We start from the raw sequence: 16,047 nt of genomic DNA on the forward strand, positions 1-16,047 counted from the left end.
CTGGGAATAAGTGGCCAAGAAATAAATGTGTGGCAAATGACGTCATCTCATTATATTCTTTATCTGAGAATAGTAAGAAGTTCTGAGAGGTCAAATAACTCTTCCAAGGTCAAATCTATTGTTTGGAGGTTACTTTAGTTCCAGCATTATCAGACAGAACAAATGAATTACCCTTCTCCCTCACCATTTGTTACAGATCAAGCAGGCATGTCTGAAATTCTGACCATTTTACTTCTAAGGTTAGAAATATTTTGTTTAATTTAAATAGTCACAGAGAAAAATTGTAAAACTTTTTACATTTATTTTCATTTTATTTGGAAAGGGGGTGGGGAGAGAGAGAGAGAGAGAGAGAGAGAGAGAGAGAGAGAATGAGAGAAGACTGAGAGAGAGAGCTCAATCTTCCATCTGCTGGTTGATTCCCCAAAAGTCCACAACAGCCAGGGCTAGGCCAAGGTGAAGTCAGGGTCTTGGAACTCATCCAGGTTTCCCCTGTGGGTGCAAGGACACAAGTACTTGACCCGATCCTCCCTGGAGGCATATTAGCAGGAAGCTGGAATGGGGAGAACTGAGACTCTAACCAGGGCTCTCCAATATGGAATGTAACATCCTGAGTGGTGTCTCAACCACTGCAACTAGCACCTGCCCCTGACAGAAAATTTAATCCCACTTTGAATACTTAAAAATTTTAAAATATGTAGAGTGCTTTCTAGCCAAAACCTTCTCAGAAGTCTTTCTAGTCTCAAACTGCAAAATCATTTTTACAGTGCTTGAAATCGAATTCTAGCTTTGCAAACAAAAGTATGTGCGTAAGCGTAAATTCCACGTATTTTTTGAGAGTCTATTTATTTATTTGAAAGGAAGAATATAGAGGGAGATGGGGTGGGGGGAGGGGGTTATCTTCCAGCTGCTGGTTCACTCCCAACGGCTGCAAAGCTGGGGCCAGGCCAGGCTGAAGCTAGGAGCCTATCTCCCACAGGGTGGCAAGCGGTCCCAGTACTTGTGTTACATTCTGCTGCTTTCCCAGATACATTAACAGGGGCCTGGATTAACTTGAATCAGCACCCATATGGGATTCCAGTGTTGCAGGTGGTGGCTTAATCTAGTGTGCCACAAGGCCATGTCAAATGCTTCCTGTTAACGATAATATTCCTCATGACTTTTTTTTTTTGACTAGATAGCTTTATATTTGACTCAGACTCATTTGGTATAACTGAAATATAAATAAATCCTTTGTCTAGATGCTTATCTAGAAAATACAAAATGAATTAAGAAATAAAATCTTATTTTATTTTGCAGCTAAAATCCTGACATGGTATCAGTTTTTTCATATGGTTACATGGTGAAAAAAATGCTATTAGGTTAATTAGGAATCTAACAACAACAACAAAAAAAGAAACATGAAATTAGAGTGGGAGAGATGATAATTATTTTTGTTTTATTCCATTTACCATTCCTAGTTTTGGAATTGGTATTTTTATTGGACAATGTGATTAGAAATTTGTATTAAATATATGTGTATTCTATGGCAGTATATCTAAAGGTTCCTATTTCATTCTGGAGAAATCAACTGATGTTTTGATAGGTAGGCAAATCATTTTATATATAAAATAAAAACACACCTATATTTTCAATTATCCAATGGTCTTTTGATGTGATTTTCATTTTTAGGAAATTAGGGATCACTACAAATTTAAAATTTGTGATACTTTCTAAAACAATAGGTTCTTCTTTTTTTTCTTTTTTGACAGGCAGAGTGGACAGTGAGAGAGAGAAAGAAAGGTCTTCCTTTGCCATTGATTCACCCCCCAATGGCCGCCACGGCTGGCGCGCTGCGCTGATCCGAAGGCAGGAGCCAGGTGCTTCTCCTGGTCTCCCATGGGGTGCAGAGCCCAAGGACCTGGGCCATCCTCCACCGCACTCCCTGGCCACAGCAGAGAGCTGGCCTGGAAGAGGGGCAACTGGGACAGAATCTGGCGTCCGACCGGGACTAGAACCTGGTGTGCCGGCGCCGCAAGGTGGAGGATTAGCCTAGTGAGCCACGGTGCCGTCTCTTTCTGTTCTAATAAGTGGCTTTGACCATAAAACTTATTACATTTTAGGGATTCTTAAATTTTGAGTTTAAATTGGACACCAGTAGGCATCTGGCACAGTGGCTTAGGTCACCGCTTGGGACATCAGCATCCCATATAAGTGTGCTTGATTCAAGTTCCAGCTGTTTTGCTTCCAATCCAGCATCTTTCTCAGGATATGCATTAGGTGACAATGGCTGGTCATCTCAGATTAAGAACCCAAACCTTGACCAGCATTAAAATAAAATATTTTCCTTTTGTTGAAGAGACAGTTCTTACTTCAAATCTAGTTTTTGTCATCTTTCATCTTTCACTCTGTCTGAAACCTAGTTCTCCCCCTAAAGCTAGTTCTGGAAGCCTCCCTTCTTTCCCATCAGTGGAAGGGATTCTGGAGTGAAAGTAACCTGGATGGGGCTGGACTGTGAAGTACTAGGCTAAGCCTCCGCCTGCGGTGCTTAGATCACCCCACATGGGCGCTGGTTCGTGTCTCCACTTCTCCTCTTCCAATCCAGCTCTCTGCTTATGGCCTGGGAAATCAGTAGAAATAGGAGAAGATGGCCCAAATGCTTGGACCCCTGAGCCTCTGGCCACTGGCTTTGGATGGCTCAGGTCCAGCCGTTGTGGCCACCTGGGGAGTGAACCAGTAGATGGAAGACCTCTCTGTCTGCCTCTCTTTCTCTCTGTCTGTAACTCTGCCTCTCAAATAAATAAATATTTTGGGAAAAAAGAAAGTATTTTTGGATGCAGAGTCTCATCCATAACCACAGCCCTCCCTAGTTGTTCCATCACTTGCAGAATCCATAGGTTCTGTCTCAGCCACTTTATCACCTTGTCAATCTTTATAACCATTCCATAATTCTAAGCCCCTCCAACCAACCAGCTGTCTTTAAGTCATCATAACCTCTTCCCTTATGGTATCTGGTAGAACAAATCCACTTGCTACAATGCCTGTCCTATTATCATTTTCAGGCTCTGGGTAGAGACTGCATCATATTTACAATCAACAATCCAGCAAAGATCTCCCTAACACACTTTCTTCTTCAAGTCACTGATGGTTCTTAAATACCCCACTGACTGTCATATTTGTCTCCCTGATGGAAAGTCCTGAGTCCTATATCTATTCTGCCTGACCTTGCTTGAAGGAGTCTCATGCTCTCTACCCAACCATTCTAACTCCTTCATCAAACACGATAATGTTCAATGAACATATTCCTGTTCACTATTTTTGTTCATGGTTTCTTCTACCAGGCTTGCCTTTTCTCTGACATCCCAAAAACCTATGTCAAAGCAAATGCTGCCTTAAATTATATCGCATCTCTCATGGAGTCTCATTCTAGAAACTAAAGCCATTAAATGTATATGGATGACCACACATATTAAAATTCCAAAATGTGTATTATGTAACAAAGTATTTACTCTGTAGTTGGTAGCAGCATTGCTCAAAATATTCAAATACTCTATCTCCAGGACCATATCCCTTCAGAAGATTGCATATGCCTGTGCCTCACTGACAGTAGGCTTCACCATGTAAATAACTTTGTCTAAAACCACTAAGTGAAAGTGACCCATGCAATTTCTTGGCAGAAGGAAGAAATTTAACAGATACTGTATGCTTAACATTAATACAAACACAATGTCCCTATTAACACAGAAAATATCTTTTTTTTTTTTTTGACAGGCAGAATGGACAGTGAGAGAGAGAGACAGAAAGAAAGGTCTTCCTTTTCTGCTGCAGCCAGTGCACCGCGCTGATCCGAAGCCAGGAGCCAGGTGCCTCTCCTGGTCTCCCATGCAGGTGCAGGCCCCAAGGACTTGGGCCATCCTCCACTGCACTCCGGGGCCACAGCACAGAAAATATCTTAAAAGAGGGATAGAAAGAAATGCAAGAATTCATTTTTGCTTTTTACATTGGTTCAAATTCAGTAGAAAAATTTTGAAGAAATGGGGATTACAGAGAGTTTTAAATTTGTAGGTCATATAAATCTTTTAAAATGTGTATTATATATAATTAAAATAGTAGTTATAATAAAGAAATAAATGATAGGATAAAGCAACAACTATATAAATATTAAATTAAAACATTTTTGAGATTTTTATTAACCATAACAGACCAAAACAAATTATCAAGTTAATGTTTTTATATTGGAACTGGTGGTCTAGGTACTGTTTTCTGTACGGAAAGCTTCAGAAGATTTTCAGAGCTGTAAATTAATTTAGTGCAACATTCAAGCAGGAAATGGTTATCTTTCTGTGTAATTTTATCTAGGATAGCACTTGAAAAGTTTATCTTTGCTTTATGTAACTTTTGTGGAAATTTTCCTTCTCAGATCTGATCCATAATTTAGTATGTGTAATTAACACATGTAATGATGTGTTAATGATCTCTTATTTATACAGCATCTAGCTTCAATGAACACAAAGTACTCTATTTACTTAATTTATTCTCTAAACATATGCATCTGGAACTATCATTGGACTTAAATTAACTCTACTAAAGAGTAGATCTCTTTAGAAGAAGATTTATTTAAGGGCAAGAATAAAAAATTAAGACATGCAAATATTCTTTTGTATGACAAATTTATTTGAGGCTTTAATTTACAATTAGAGTACATGAAAAGTGCTTCCAAACTCCTATCAGTGTTCATCAGCGGGCTCCTGATGACTACCTAGAGCCTTAAATTTTTATTAGCATCATAAGAAGAACTTAATTTGTAATGAAAGGCTACTTTGCAATTGTGGCTAATTCTACATTTACCTGCCTCTATAATTTGCTTCACTTATGGCTGTCTCTTACATTAATATTCATTACAAAAGCCCCATTTTAATATTACTTGATTTGACAGAAATGCATTAGCGATGACAAATGCTTCATAATGCACTCAGACAGTATTAATGCAAGCAGAGCCCACGGTAATTATTGCTATTTAAACACACAGATTATTCCTTTTGGTCTGCTTTTTAAAATTGGAAATAAAATCTGCAGCCACAAGAGATTAAAACTATCTGCTCTTTAAATACACTTTGTATAAGTGTCATTTCCCCATATTAAAAGAGCCATCTACAGAATGTATGGTGGATCCATACATTTATACAGAAAGAAGGATGGACTGCTCTCTGTTAGGGGAGAAGAAAGACCTCAGGAGGTGGAGTGTTCAGTTTCACAGTCAAGATAAGGCCTCTCTGGTCACTGAATGTCAAATTGCTCATTGCAGAGGTTCTTTTACATTACTAACTCCCTATCCTCATCACACCCAGCCAAATCACTAGATCGTTTAAAAAAAAAAAAAAGAAGGATCTTTAATGATTACTAGAAGGCAGATAACATACAACATATGGCCTGGTTCACTAATAGCTTATTGTTTTTTTTAAAGACTATTTATTTGAAAAGCAGAGAGAGCTCCCACCCACTGGTTGACTCCCAGATGTCCACAACAGCCGAGGCTGTGCCAGGCTGGAGTCAGGAGCCAGGGACTCCATCCAGGTCTCCCACATGTTTGGCAGGAACCCAAGTACATGGGCCATAATCTGTTGTCTCCGAGAGTGTTTACTGACAGGAAACTGGATCCTTAAGTGTGGAGTAGCTGGAATTCCAACCAGGTACTCTGATGTGAGATGCGGGCGTCCCAAGTGACCAGTCAACCTGCTGTGCCACAATGCCTGATCTTAATACAGTATTTGATGATACTGATGTACTTGCTCAATTTTGTAAGCTCAGTACATAAATGTAGTTATCTTCCCTAATTTAGAGGGCATAGATCTTTTCAAAGTGTAAGTAGTGACCTATAATTCAAACATATTCACATATATATTTGCCTGTGTTCAGAATTTTAACCAAATGACAGTATCATTAACTGTAATTTACAAGTAAAAATAAATCCTTACATCTCATCTTTAGAATGCACATTTAAAATTTATTTATCACATAAGTCAATCCTTAAACAGTTATTCTACCTTCAAATTTTCTAAATTTGTGAGTTGCTTTATTGAGGCTTGCCCCATCCTAACCAAAGGACAATTTAAGAAACACAAAGCTACCTAAGATATTGGAATAGGATTAAGAGTCCTGGTGCTGTAAAAATGGAGATTCAGATAGAATTTTGTTTAATTCAGGAAAATAAGTAATAGATTTCAGAACATAAAATTAGTGGTAGTAATTTGAAAACAAAAGGGAAGTGGTACAATAAATGAGATAAACCACATGTGATGTCCAAAAAAAGTAAACATTAGCTATTATAAAAACTCCAAAATAGATATTATATCATAAAGCAAATATCACCTTTGAAGTTCCTATAAATTGTCTCTTCAAATCCATAGATTTTTGATCATGCAATATAATTCACTTACTGCTGCCTACTTTCATTAAAAAAAAAAAAAAAGAGAGAGCGAGAAGTCCCAAGATTAGAAAGAATATGAGTATATCTCATGGGTCAATTGATCAAAATTATTATCTTTGTGGTTTAAAATATATTTTTGGCCAAGGAACTCTTTCTTCAAAGAATGATTATGTGGAAGTCTAATTCTTATTAAATAGGTACAGACACTGAAACAAGATTGAAGAATTCAGAGTTCTGAAAAGCATACCTGGTCCCTTATGGGGCTCAATGGCAGCCCTGAGATCCATGGAGCAGACTATAAACTGTCTCCTATACTTTTTCCCACTTAATATCATCCTAGGCCTGCCTATTCTGTTACCCAGACTGTTTTTGTCTAACCCCAAAGACTGTGAATTCATCATATCACAAGGTAGAAAAGTTCACTTCACCTATATTTTAATTTAAAAAAATTGAATAAATCTTTCTCATGGACGTGAAATACACTTTTCTACAATTTCCTTTTATTGTCTAGAAAGCTGGTATATCTAACTCTGGTGCTCAAAACAGCATATGACGTTAGTACGTGCTCACTATATAGGTATTGGATAAACTAATGGACAAGTAACCCTAGTTCTTGTGTTTGAATAAACTTCATAATCCTTTTTCCAAATAACAAACTAAATATTTGGACAGGATTCTCAACATGTTCTTCAGGTTCGGTGTTGCAGTTCCTTCACATACTTTTCCCATGATACGGTTTCCAGACCCTTCACGATGCCGGATGATTTGTTCTGGCTATAAAAAATCTCATAACTTTTTTTTTGAAGTGAGGAGCCCATAACTAAACCCAATGAACTAAGCATAAGCATAGTTTGACAAGAGTGACTCAGTAGAGAAATTAGTTTTGTTGGCTTGCCTCATTTGTTTATTAGCTCTGAGTAGAATTACAAAACCTCAAGGGCTAGGACCATCACTTAATTGACTTCTACTAAGTGTGCAGTCCACTCAATTCTCTAAATCAAGGGTTAATAAAATGGCCCACGGTCTTTTTTGTATATTAAGTTTTATTTGCACACAGACACACTCATTAACTTACGTATTCTCTATGACTGTTTTTGCATGACAAAGGTAGAATTGTGTCATTGTGACAGAGACCATAAGGACTGCAAAGGCTAACATGTTTCCATGCAGCCCCTTACAAAAAACATTTGCCAGCTCTGCTCTAAGTCATTCTTGCCCAGGATCATTAAACTGCAGGCCAAGTTAAGCAGTATTTCCAAATACCACAAGCTAAGAAACCTAGCAAACTATTGCCTCTGAGGCAAAGCTAACTAACTTTTGCTCAAAAATTCTTTTAAATTTGTGTTTTACTAGTGTCTGTAATCAGTAGAATTACTTGTGAAATTTTTTAAAATGTCAATTCCTAGGCCTTAAATTAGGACAACTAACTCAAAGGTATGGCTTTAAATAATCTTTAGGAAATAATAATCCCAAGGATCAGTCCTATCTTTCTACCATGGCATCATTCAGCTTATTGGGACTTGACCTCTGTTCTTGTTGTTATTATTGCATTTGTTTGATTCCTTAATATTTTGCTTTAAAACAATTGTATGCCCCACAAAATTAATGAAAATCCTAAGGAACTCCCATATGGTCTTAGTCCAGATCCCTGCTATGATAACATATGAACATAGCAAAATTATGGAAAGAGATTTACATTGGATACTAGCATTAACTAAACTATAGGTCTTATTTTACCACTTTTAACATGCAATTATTTTTCATACACATTTGTGTGAAATTTTATCACATGTATAGATTCTTGGTGATAATGATCACTATGATTAAGATGAGACCATTAACATCAATCTATAGACACTTCTTCATGTTCCTATTATAGTCACTGTTTGCTCTAAACCTAAACTCTGGAACCTACTTCATTAATGTCATTTGGAGAATGCCACATAAACGGAATAACAAACGATGGATCTCCTGGTGATTGTTCATTCACCATAATGCCCTTGAGATCAGCCTCATTGTTACACACATCTAAAGTTTATTTCTCTTAAAGGCTGAGTAGCTTTCCATTGTACTAGTGTATCACAATCTATCAATCAGTTCACCCAGTGGAAGACACTGGAATTAACAGATCCAATGTAAACATTTGTATCCAGGTTTTAGTGTGACCATATGTTTTCATTTCTCTTGGGCAAATTTACTCAGGATTAAGACTGCTGGGTCCAATGAAAAGTAGAAGTTAGCCTTTATAAGCAATTGCCAAACTGTTGTTTTTTCAATAGCGCTACCAATCTGCATTCCCATTAGCAAGATGTAAAAGTCTCATTGCTCTGCAACTTCATCAGTACTCCCTACTGTTAGTATCTATTATTTATTTTATTTTAATCATTTTAATAAAGGTGCAGTGGTATCTTATTATAACCTTAATTTTCATGTCCTAATAGCTAATGTTGGTGAATATAAAAGCGTTATTTATCAGCACAGCATTCTTTCTTGAAATGTCTGTTCAAGCCTCTTGCCTATTTTTAATTGAATTTTGGGGTTTCTTGCTGTTGATTTTAGTGTGTCTTTTATACATTCTGGATGCAGCACCTTTGTCAGGTATGTGAATTAAAAATATCTGCTCCTTGGCTGAAGCTTGCCTTTCACAAGCAAAAGCTTTTGATTTTGATGAAGTCTAATTTATCATTTTCTTCATTAATGAATCATGCTTTTGGTGCCATTCTTTATCAGTCAGACACCAATCAAGAGAGAAAATCTACACAGTAGTTTGAACATGGGAAGTTTAATATTAACTGTAGCTGAGGATTACCTAAATGACAACTGGGGGGTAAGGATAGAGATCTCTAAGGAATACACGAATGGCAGATGCGCACGCATCCATGGAGGAGCTCAGTCCTCCCAAGGCTGAGTTCCAGCTTTTGTTGGAGACAGTGTGACCACAGTTCACCGAATGGTACAGGTTGCTCTGACTTCCCGGGTGCTACTTGCTGGAAATCTGTCTCTAGCATCCAGGGGAAGCTAATCAGGGGGAAGCATCTCAGAAGAGCTGACTTGGGCTGTGCTGGGAGAAGCTCCTAGCCTGTGCATGCTTCTCACCACCAGGCACTGAAGAACCTAGGGTCCACACTGCAGAGCCTGACCTGTGACCATTACTGACAGAGGAAAAAGACCCCTTCCTCTTGCAGTGTCTCTCCAGTGCCCTCTGCTGACGAAGGTTAACATCAAGCCAATTTGTGTTTGGAAGGATATTTAAAGGATTCCCTGAGTTTTCACAGGGTTTGGCTGCTCAACAATGCTGGGACCCACAGTTCTCCCAGTGTCATTAGAGAGGACACTGCCTTGGCTTGTGCTAGGGCTGAGCAGAAGAAATCAGCAGGACTCTTCCCTCCAGTTTCTGAAGTGAGTGTTTATGTATTGGTTGGGGGAGAAACCTGGGTTCTTTGTGATGTTTGCCTGGGGCAGGGTGGCTATACTCAAAACCATGCCACACCACAGGGCTGCCCTTTTCCAGTCTAGAAGAAGAGTGGAAAGAACAGACTTATTTTGGGGCTGTTTTGTACAGACCCATTGGCTGTTCCAATTGATGGGATTCTCTAAGATTCAGACTCCCATATGTAGGCGGCAAACAAAACAAAAGCAGCAAACAAAAGCAAAACAAACATGAAAAAAAATGAATAGGGAATTTGCCCCTGGGTTAGCTCTCAAGTCTTGAAGCCCCTGGTCAGTCTCATTCCCTCCCTTTTAGGGGTCTTCTAACAGTTGCTGTTGGTATTCTGTCTAGGCTTTAGAGCTATAGTAATCAGGAAAAACTCTCTATGCCCAATGTTTAGCTTGATTTATTTGCTTGGACCATTAGCCAAGGCTTAGAGTGCATGGACATGATGTTGAGCCATGGTGTTGCCATGATCAACTAGTTCAGAGGAACTTCTAGAATAATGCTCGTCCTGATCCACAATGCATACACATTTGCTAACGTTAGAGATGGGCCATAATGTGGACAGTAAAGAGACGCCAGTGTTATCATGAAAGGCAAATTCTACCAAATACTGAGGTGGATGAGACCAGAACTTAAATTGTCCTAAACTTCCAGCTGAAGTTTAGGACAGATGATGTGGCAGATGAGTGGCAGATGAGTATGTGACATCACTGAGTAATGACCTCTGTTGTATATGAGAAGTCGCAGAATATGCCCTGGCACTCCTTTTGGTTACAACATCATCTCCAGTTCTCCATGGGCTTTATTTGTACAGATGGCATCTTTTTAACCCTCTTCCCTCTCTCATAGCTCATTTCTCCATTTGTGAAGATCACAGAGAAATTAAGTTAACATACTTCCATCTCAAGATTACAATGTACAATGATAATGATCACGCTAGTTACAATAACTTCCTACCATGTTTACCTATTATGTGCCAGACATTAAGTGCCATGATTTGATCACATTATTGATTATGCTCAGTACCACTTATTATTTGACAAATGAGGAAAATTAAATGGTATAGCAGAGATTAGAAACCCAGAGTCTGATTCCAAATCTTAACTTCTTTACCTAAAACAACCTCTCATCTTGCCTCCACCCCCGCCCCTGCCCATGTCCATACTGCTCTTTCTGCTTGTCCCTTTAGAGACCTCATATTTCTTACATTTTGATTTCATCTCCTGAGCAAGACTCAAAGCTCCTTGATGACAGCGACTTATCTAAAAACACCCACCTGACACGGTCTCTTCTGTTAGGCATTGAGTGGCTAGCTGCTGATTTTCACAGCTCCCAATTTAAAGGCTGTCCCTCTCCAGAAACTGACTTAGCTGAGATTGAAAGAATTTATCTAGAGACTCACAAATCCAGCCAATGACCAGTTGAGTGGAAGGGATGTTCAGTGAATAATGAGGCTAATCTGACTGATGATCAAGATTTGGCCACGCATACAGATGAGCACCCAACTTGAAATGAGGTGTCACTGCACACATTAATTTATAACTGCATATGAGGAAATGGAGCCAAGTGTCATAAATACAAGTACAAGCCTTTCAAACGCACACATTTCATGGACTCATATTTGATGATGATATTCGATAAAGGCTCACATCAGTCATGCCACAGCCTCCTGTCCTGATTACAAAGTGCACGCTGTCCATTTCTGTGAACATGATGACACGTTCCCACAAGATGATAAATGCCCTCACATGTAACAGAAAGGGCTTCAAACATGCCTCCAGTACTTCTTGGTGATTTTGTAGCAATAAACATCTTGACTGGATTTCCTATGTGCTGCAGAGTAAAAAGTAAAAGGCTTTAATATTAGGAAAGTACAAATGTAAAGAAATACAAGTCAGAGGCCAGTGCTGTGGTGTAGTGGGTAAAGCCTCTGTCTTGCAATGCTGGCTGCTCATGTCCAGTCCAGTTCTCTGCTAACGTGCCTGGGAAGTCAGCACGACTTGGGCCCTGCCACCCATTTGGAGACCCAGAAGAGGCTCCTGGCTCCTGGCTCCAGAGCAGCCCAGCTTCGTCTGTCCATTGCAGTCATTTGGGGAATGAACCAGTGAATGGAACATCTCTCTGTTTCTCCCTCTCTCTCTGTAACTCTGCCTTTCAAATAAATAAACAAACCTTTAAAAAAGAAATACAAGTCAGAGTATCTGGGCACGGGGATAGATAATATTAGATGACATCTAGTACAACCACAGTCTACAGCTGGAACCTGCTCTAGAGTATTCCTATTACCCCATTACACTGTCTGCGGTAAAATTCTCCCAAAGCCAGGGAGAATATCTGGAATGCTCTATTTGAAAGAAAATTCTTTTATTCTTTCACTCATTCATTCACATATGGTGTCTGGCCACTGTGTTATGATTTTTGTTATAATCTGGGGCTAATGCAAAGCATTAAGAAAATTTCCATGAACGAGACAGCCATATTCCTGATTTTAAGGAACTTCTGTTCTACTAAAGGTGGCAGTAAGAGACAAAACTAATAAATTACTTCCAAGTGTGACAGAGTGCGTGAAAAGTGGTATCAATAGTAAGTTCTGTTATAATGATTCTTAAATTTAGCGGTGTTCTCCACCCACTGGCCCTGTTGTATACTCTCATGTCACACAGAACAAAGCTTTTTATTTCTCTGTACAGTGACACATCAGATACTTGAGGCTAACACACACCTTACCTTCAAACCTCTCTAGGACAAATGTCTTTGGTATTTATTAAAAATCAGTTATTTGAGAGAGAAGAAGAGAGAGAGAAACTGATGCTGTTTGTTGGTTTACTGCCTGTGCAGGCCAAGAATAGGCGAGGTAAAACCCCACATAGATAGCAAGAATCCTGCTACTCAAGTCATCTCAGCTGCCTCCTAGGGGCTTTATGTGCAGGAAGCTGGAGTCAACAGCCAGAGCCTGGTATCAAATCTGAGTATATAGGTATTCTAACCACTAGGCCAAAAGCTCGCTCCCAGAATTTATTTAATTCTTTCACATTTGACAAAATGTCATGGCCCTTCGTTTGCTACTCTGGTCCTACATAATATTTTTGTTTTTTTTTATCCTGTTTTTCAATCTGCTGTTTTTACTCACAGATTTGCTTGAATTAATTATATGAATTCAACATAAATGCAAAAAGAACTTGGAAGTGGAGAAGAATAACAGATATTTGTTGAGCACTTGTCTCCACTGCAAGTTCCAAATCTCATCTAACACAGTGATAATAGATCTAATAATACTATCATCTTTTTCATTGTCAACCCTGTACATTTACTAATGTTTCCAAGTGTGATGACACAAAAATATGTGCATGCACACATTCACACACAACACATACAATATCACACACAATATGACATTAACATCATACTAGAAGAGAGAAAACTGATTAAGAGAATTGAATATCTTTACTTAAACTATAACACAAAAAGCTGGATCATAATGCTTAGTATTCAGGATCTGTCCTATGGAAACAGATTTGTTGGATTCAAATCCTAGCTACAGCTAAATCATTAAGAGCTATGTGGGGAACTGCTTTAACTCTCTGTCCCTTAAGGTCTTCAGCTCACAAAATAAGAGCAAGATCAAAACCTTTAATGAGCTGCTATGAGAATTAAATGAATCAATCCGTGTAAAAATCAAAGTGCCTGACTCGCAGTAAATGCCACAGATTGTAAGCTACTGTTGCCATTGCAATTGGATGTGCAACCAAAATACATTTGGAGGGTTTGGGAGGATAGACTTTACCATGGAGCTTACATATTTATATCATTACAGTCTTTCCAGGTTGAATGGTCTCCTGTGGATTTCTCTTTAATTTATGAAGAGGGATAAAACTGTATATGTCTTAACCTTCTTGAGCTTGTTCTACTTCTTCTTCCTTTCTATTAAACTCAAAGAGGATTACAATCATTCACATATTTATTTTAATATTCCTGACAGTGAAGACAACAAGAGAAACATGACTGCCGTTACTAGGAAGAAAAAAAAAACACATCAGTTTCATAGGGACCGAATATCCTCTTAGCTTTCCTGGCGCCACAGCCATCTGCATATCTAGAATAGATACTTCTACTGTATTACCACGAAGGCAAAACTCTCTATCTGTTCAAGTGCCTTTAACTCTCTATTCAAATGTATCTCTCCAATTACCCTGGTCCTCAGACTTCTGTCCACCCAATGTCATGGCCCTGTAGAAACAGGACAGAAATACCATTTAGGAGACTGCAAGGAGAGTAGATTCGAGCCCACTTGGAAGTTTGCTACTTCAGTCTTGGCCATCTCCTTAGACCAGGGTTTTTAGAGCATGAATAAATCCAGCCAGTTTCAGTTTTTTGGAAAGAAAGTTTCAGCTGAATCTCTCCAAAGTGGTCCAAAAGCATTACCTGAAGGTAGAACTTAGAATTGGATTTCTAGTCCCAGAGGACACCTCTGTTGCTGCTAGAATCAGCCGAAAGCCCTAGCATGTAGCAAGTACATTTGCAATAAGTGTCTATTAATAAGCTGACAAAAGTTTACCAGTTAAAAGCTGAAGAATGCCACTTAATGCTGTCTTTTTGCTTTTAATGGACTGAAATCTGTTAAAATGATTTAAAAAGGCAATTTTTTTTCTTGCAGTTGAAGACTAGGTACACACAAGCATGCACAGGTACACATATACGCACACACACAATGCTAAGATGGATTCCAACAGGCCCTGCCCCAAAACCAGCTGAAATGCAGCAAAACCAATAATCCGCACGGCCCAGAGAATCCCAAAGAAAGGCTGGCGAGGAAACTCGAGACATCCCACTCAGTTAGAATTTCTATGATCATATTATTAACTTTCCTGAGGCTAGTAAATCAGTGGAGCAAAAACGAGGCGCACTTGGTCTTCAGACAGAGAAGGCTAGAATGCCACAACAGACATCTCAGGGCTCTCAAAACAAGGTGCATTCTCTGAAGAGCTCTTCTGGGGCCTTCAGTGCAGAGAATGGCTTATTGAGTGCAAAAATGAGAGAAGTTAGGGGATGGTGTTTTCAAAGACTTTCCTCATTCTTTAACTTCCCAGAGTGGTATTTCCATGTATTCTTGGATTCTTGATATCAAACCAACCAGCTGATCCAGTCCTGTGAATGAGGTTTTTGCTTTGGTGACACCTGTCAGAGTTCAGCTTTACTAGGTGATGCCAAGTGCTCTTCCAGGTAGAAACGCCCTGCCCCACGCTGTGTTACACGGTGTCCTGAATGTGCAATGGGTCCCAGGCCGCCAGGGCACTGTGAGCGCCCTGCCCCTCACCGGGTCAGAACGTGGGCTCGGTGTCAAGCGTGTCCCACTCTCTGGTTGTGAGCACCACTTCAGACTTACTTCCCTGTTGCATTTTGGACTCACAGCCTTCTTCTGACCACTTAAGGTTCTCTACTCAGCTTTATATATAATTTCCTAAAATCCTTTTCTTTCAGATGCATGGGTCAGGTGCTTCAGACATTATACACACCTTGTTTTAGCTCCCACTTGCCTTAGTCACTACTACCAACACATCCTTCCTATTGTCCAAATTTCTCTCATGTTCTCCAAATATTGTCGATCTGCCTTTTCTGTTGCTGTTGTTCCAATCCAAAAAAAGTAAAATAAATAAAATACCACTGTGACAAATTCCATTGTTTAAAGTCAACTGTAGGAATAGCAGCTCCCAGCTCACATGGTGTTCCTGCAGTGAGACTTGGTACTCTACCATCATTGGGTGGAATCTATCCCTGTCCCCTTGTGCCAGTATCAACAGTACAGTGAGAGGACAGTGTGACTTCAGAAGCTATGTCATAAAAGGATATACAGGTTCAGCTTGGATGTCTTCTTGTAACCCAAATGCCACATTGTGGAAAAGCCCAGGTCATCCAAAGAGAGGGCATTAGCAGGTGCCCAAGCAAACAGCCCCAGGTCAGGATCCATTCAACAGGCTGTATCCACATCCTGAGAGGTGACTGAGGAAGGCATTGAAACGGCTCACTCAAGTGCCCTTCTGACTATAACAGAATGCTTTCCCCTCTCTGCCTGAGGAAGGGCTGCCCACTTAACTCAGTCAACCACTAGAATTATGGAACTAATAATAGTTGATTGCTGGTGTTTAATTTTTACCACAAAGTTTGGAATGGTTTGTTTTGAGTACAAAAAATAATTGGAACAAACATTAGC

General features: G+C 39.3%; 1 protein-coding gene across 7 annotated transcripts in view; it reads right to left on the reverse strand.

The window, feature by feature from the left end:
* ZNF385D (zinc finger protein 385D) overlaps positions 1 to 16,047 on the reverse strand; it is a 1,082,242-nt gene that overhangs the window by 70,172 nt on the left and 996,023 nt on the right. Inside the window, exon 6 of one of the 7 annotated variants that reach the window (XM_089332300.1) lies at positions 11,056 to 11,672. The exons of the other annotated variants lie outside the window; for them this stretch is intronic. Coding sequence (XP_089188426.1) covers positions 11,605 to 11,672 — 68 coding nt within the window. The 3' untranslated portion in view covers positions 11,056 to 11,604. Of the gene's footprint in view, positions 1 to 11,055; positions 11,673 to 16,047 lie in introns of those variants that run through there. 7 annotated transcript variants of the gene reach the window in all.

The sequence above is a fragment of the Oryctolagus cuniculus genome, chromosome 4, assembly GCF_051225735.1.
Source record: "Oryctolagus cuniculus isolate XC-2025 breed Fujian yellow rabbit chromosome 4, ASM5122573v1, whole genome shotgun sequence".
Classification (NCBI taxonomy): domain Eukaryota; kingdom Metazoa; phylum Chordata; class Mammalia; order Lagomorpha; family Leporidae; genus Oryctolagus; species Oryctolagus cuniculus.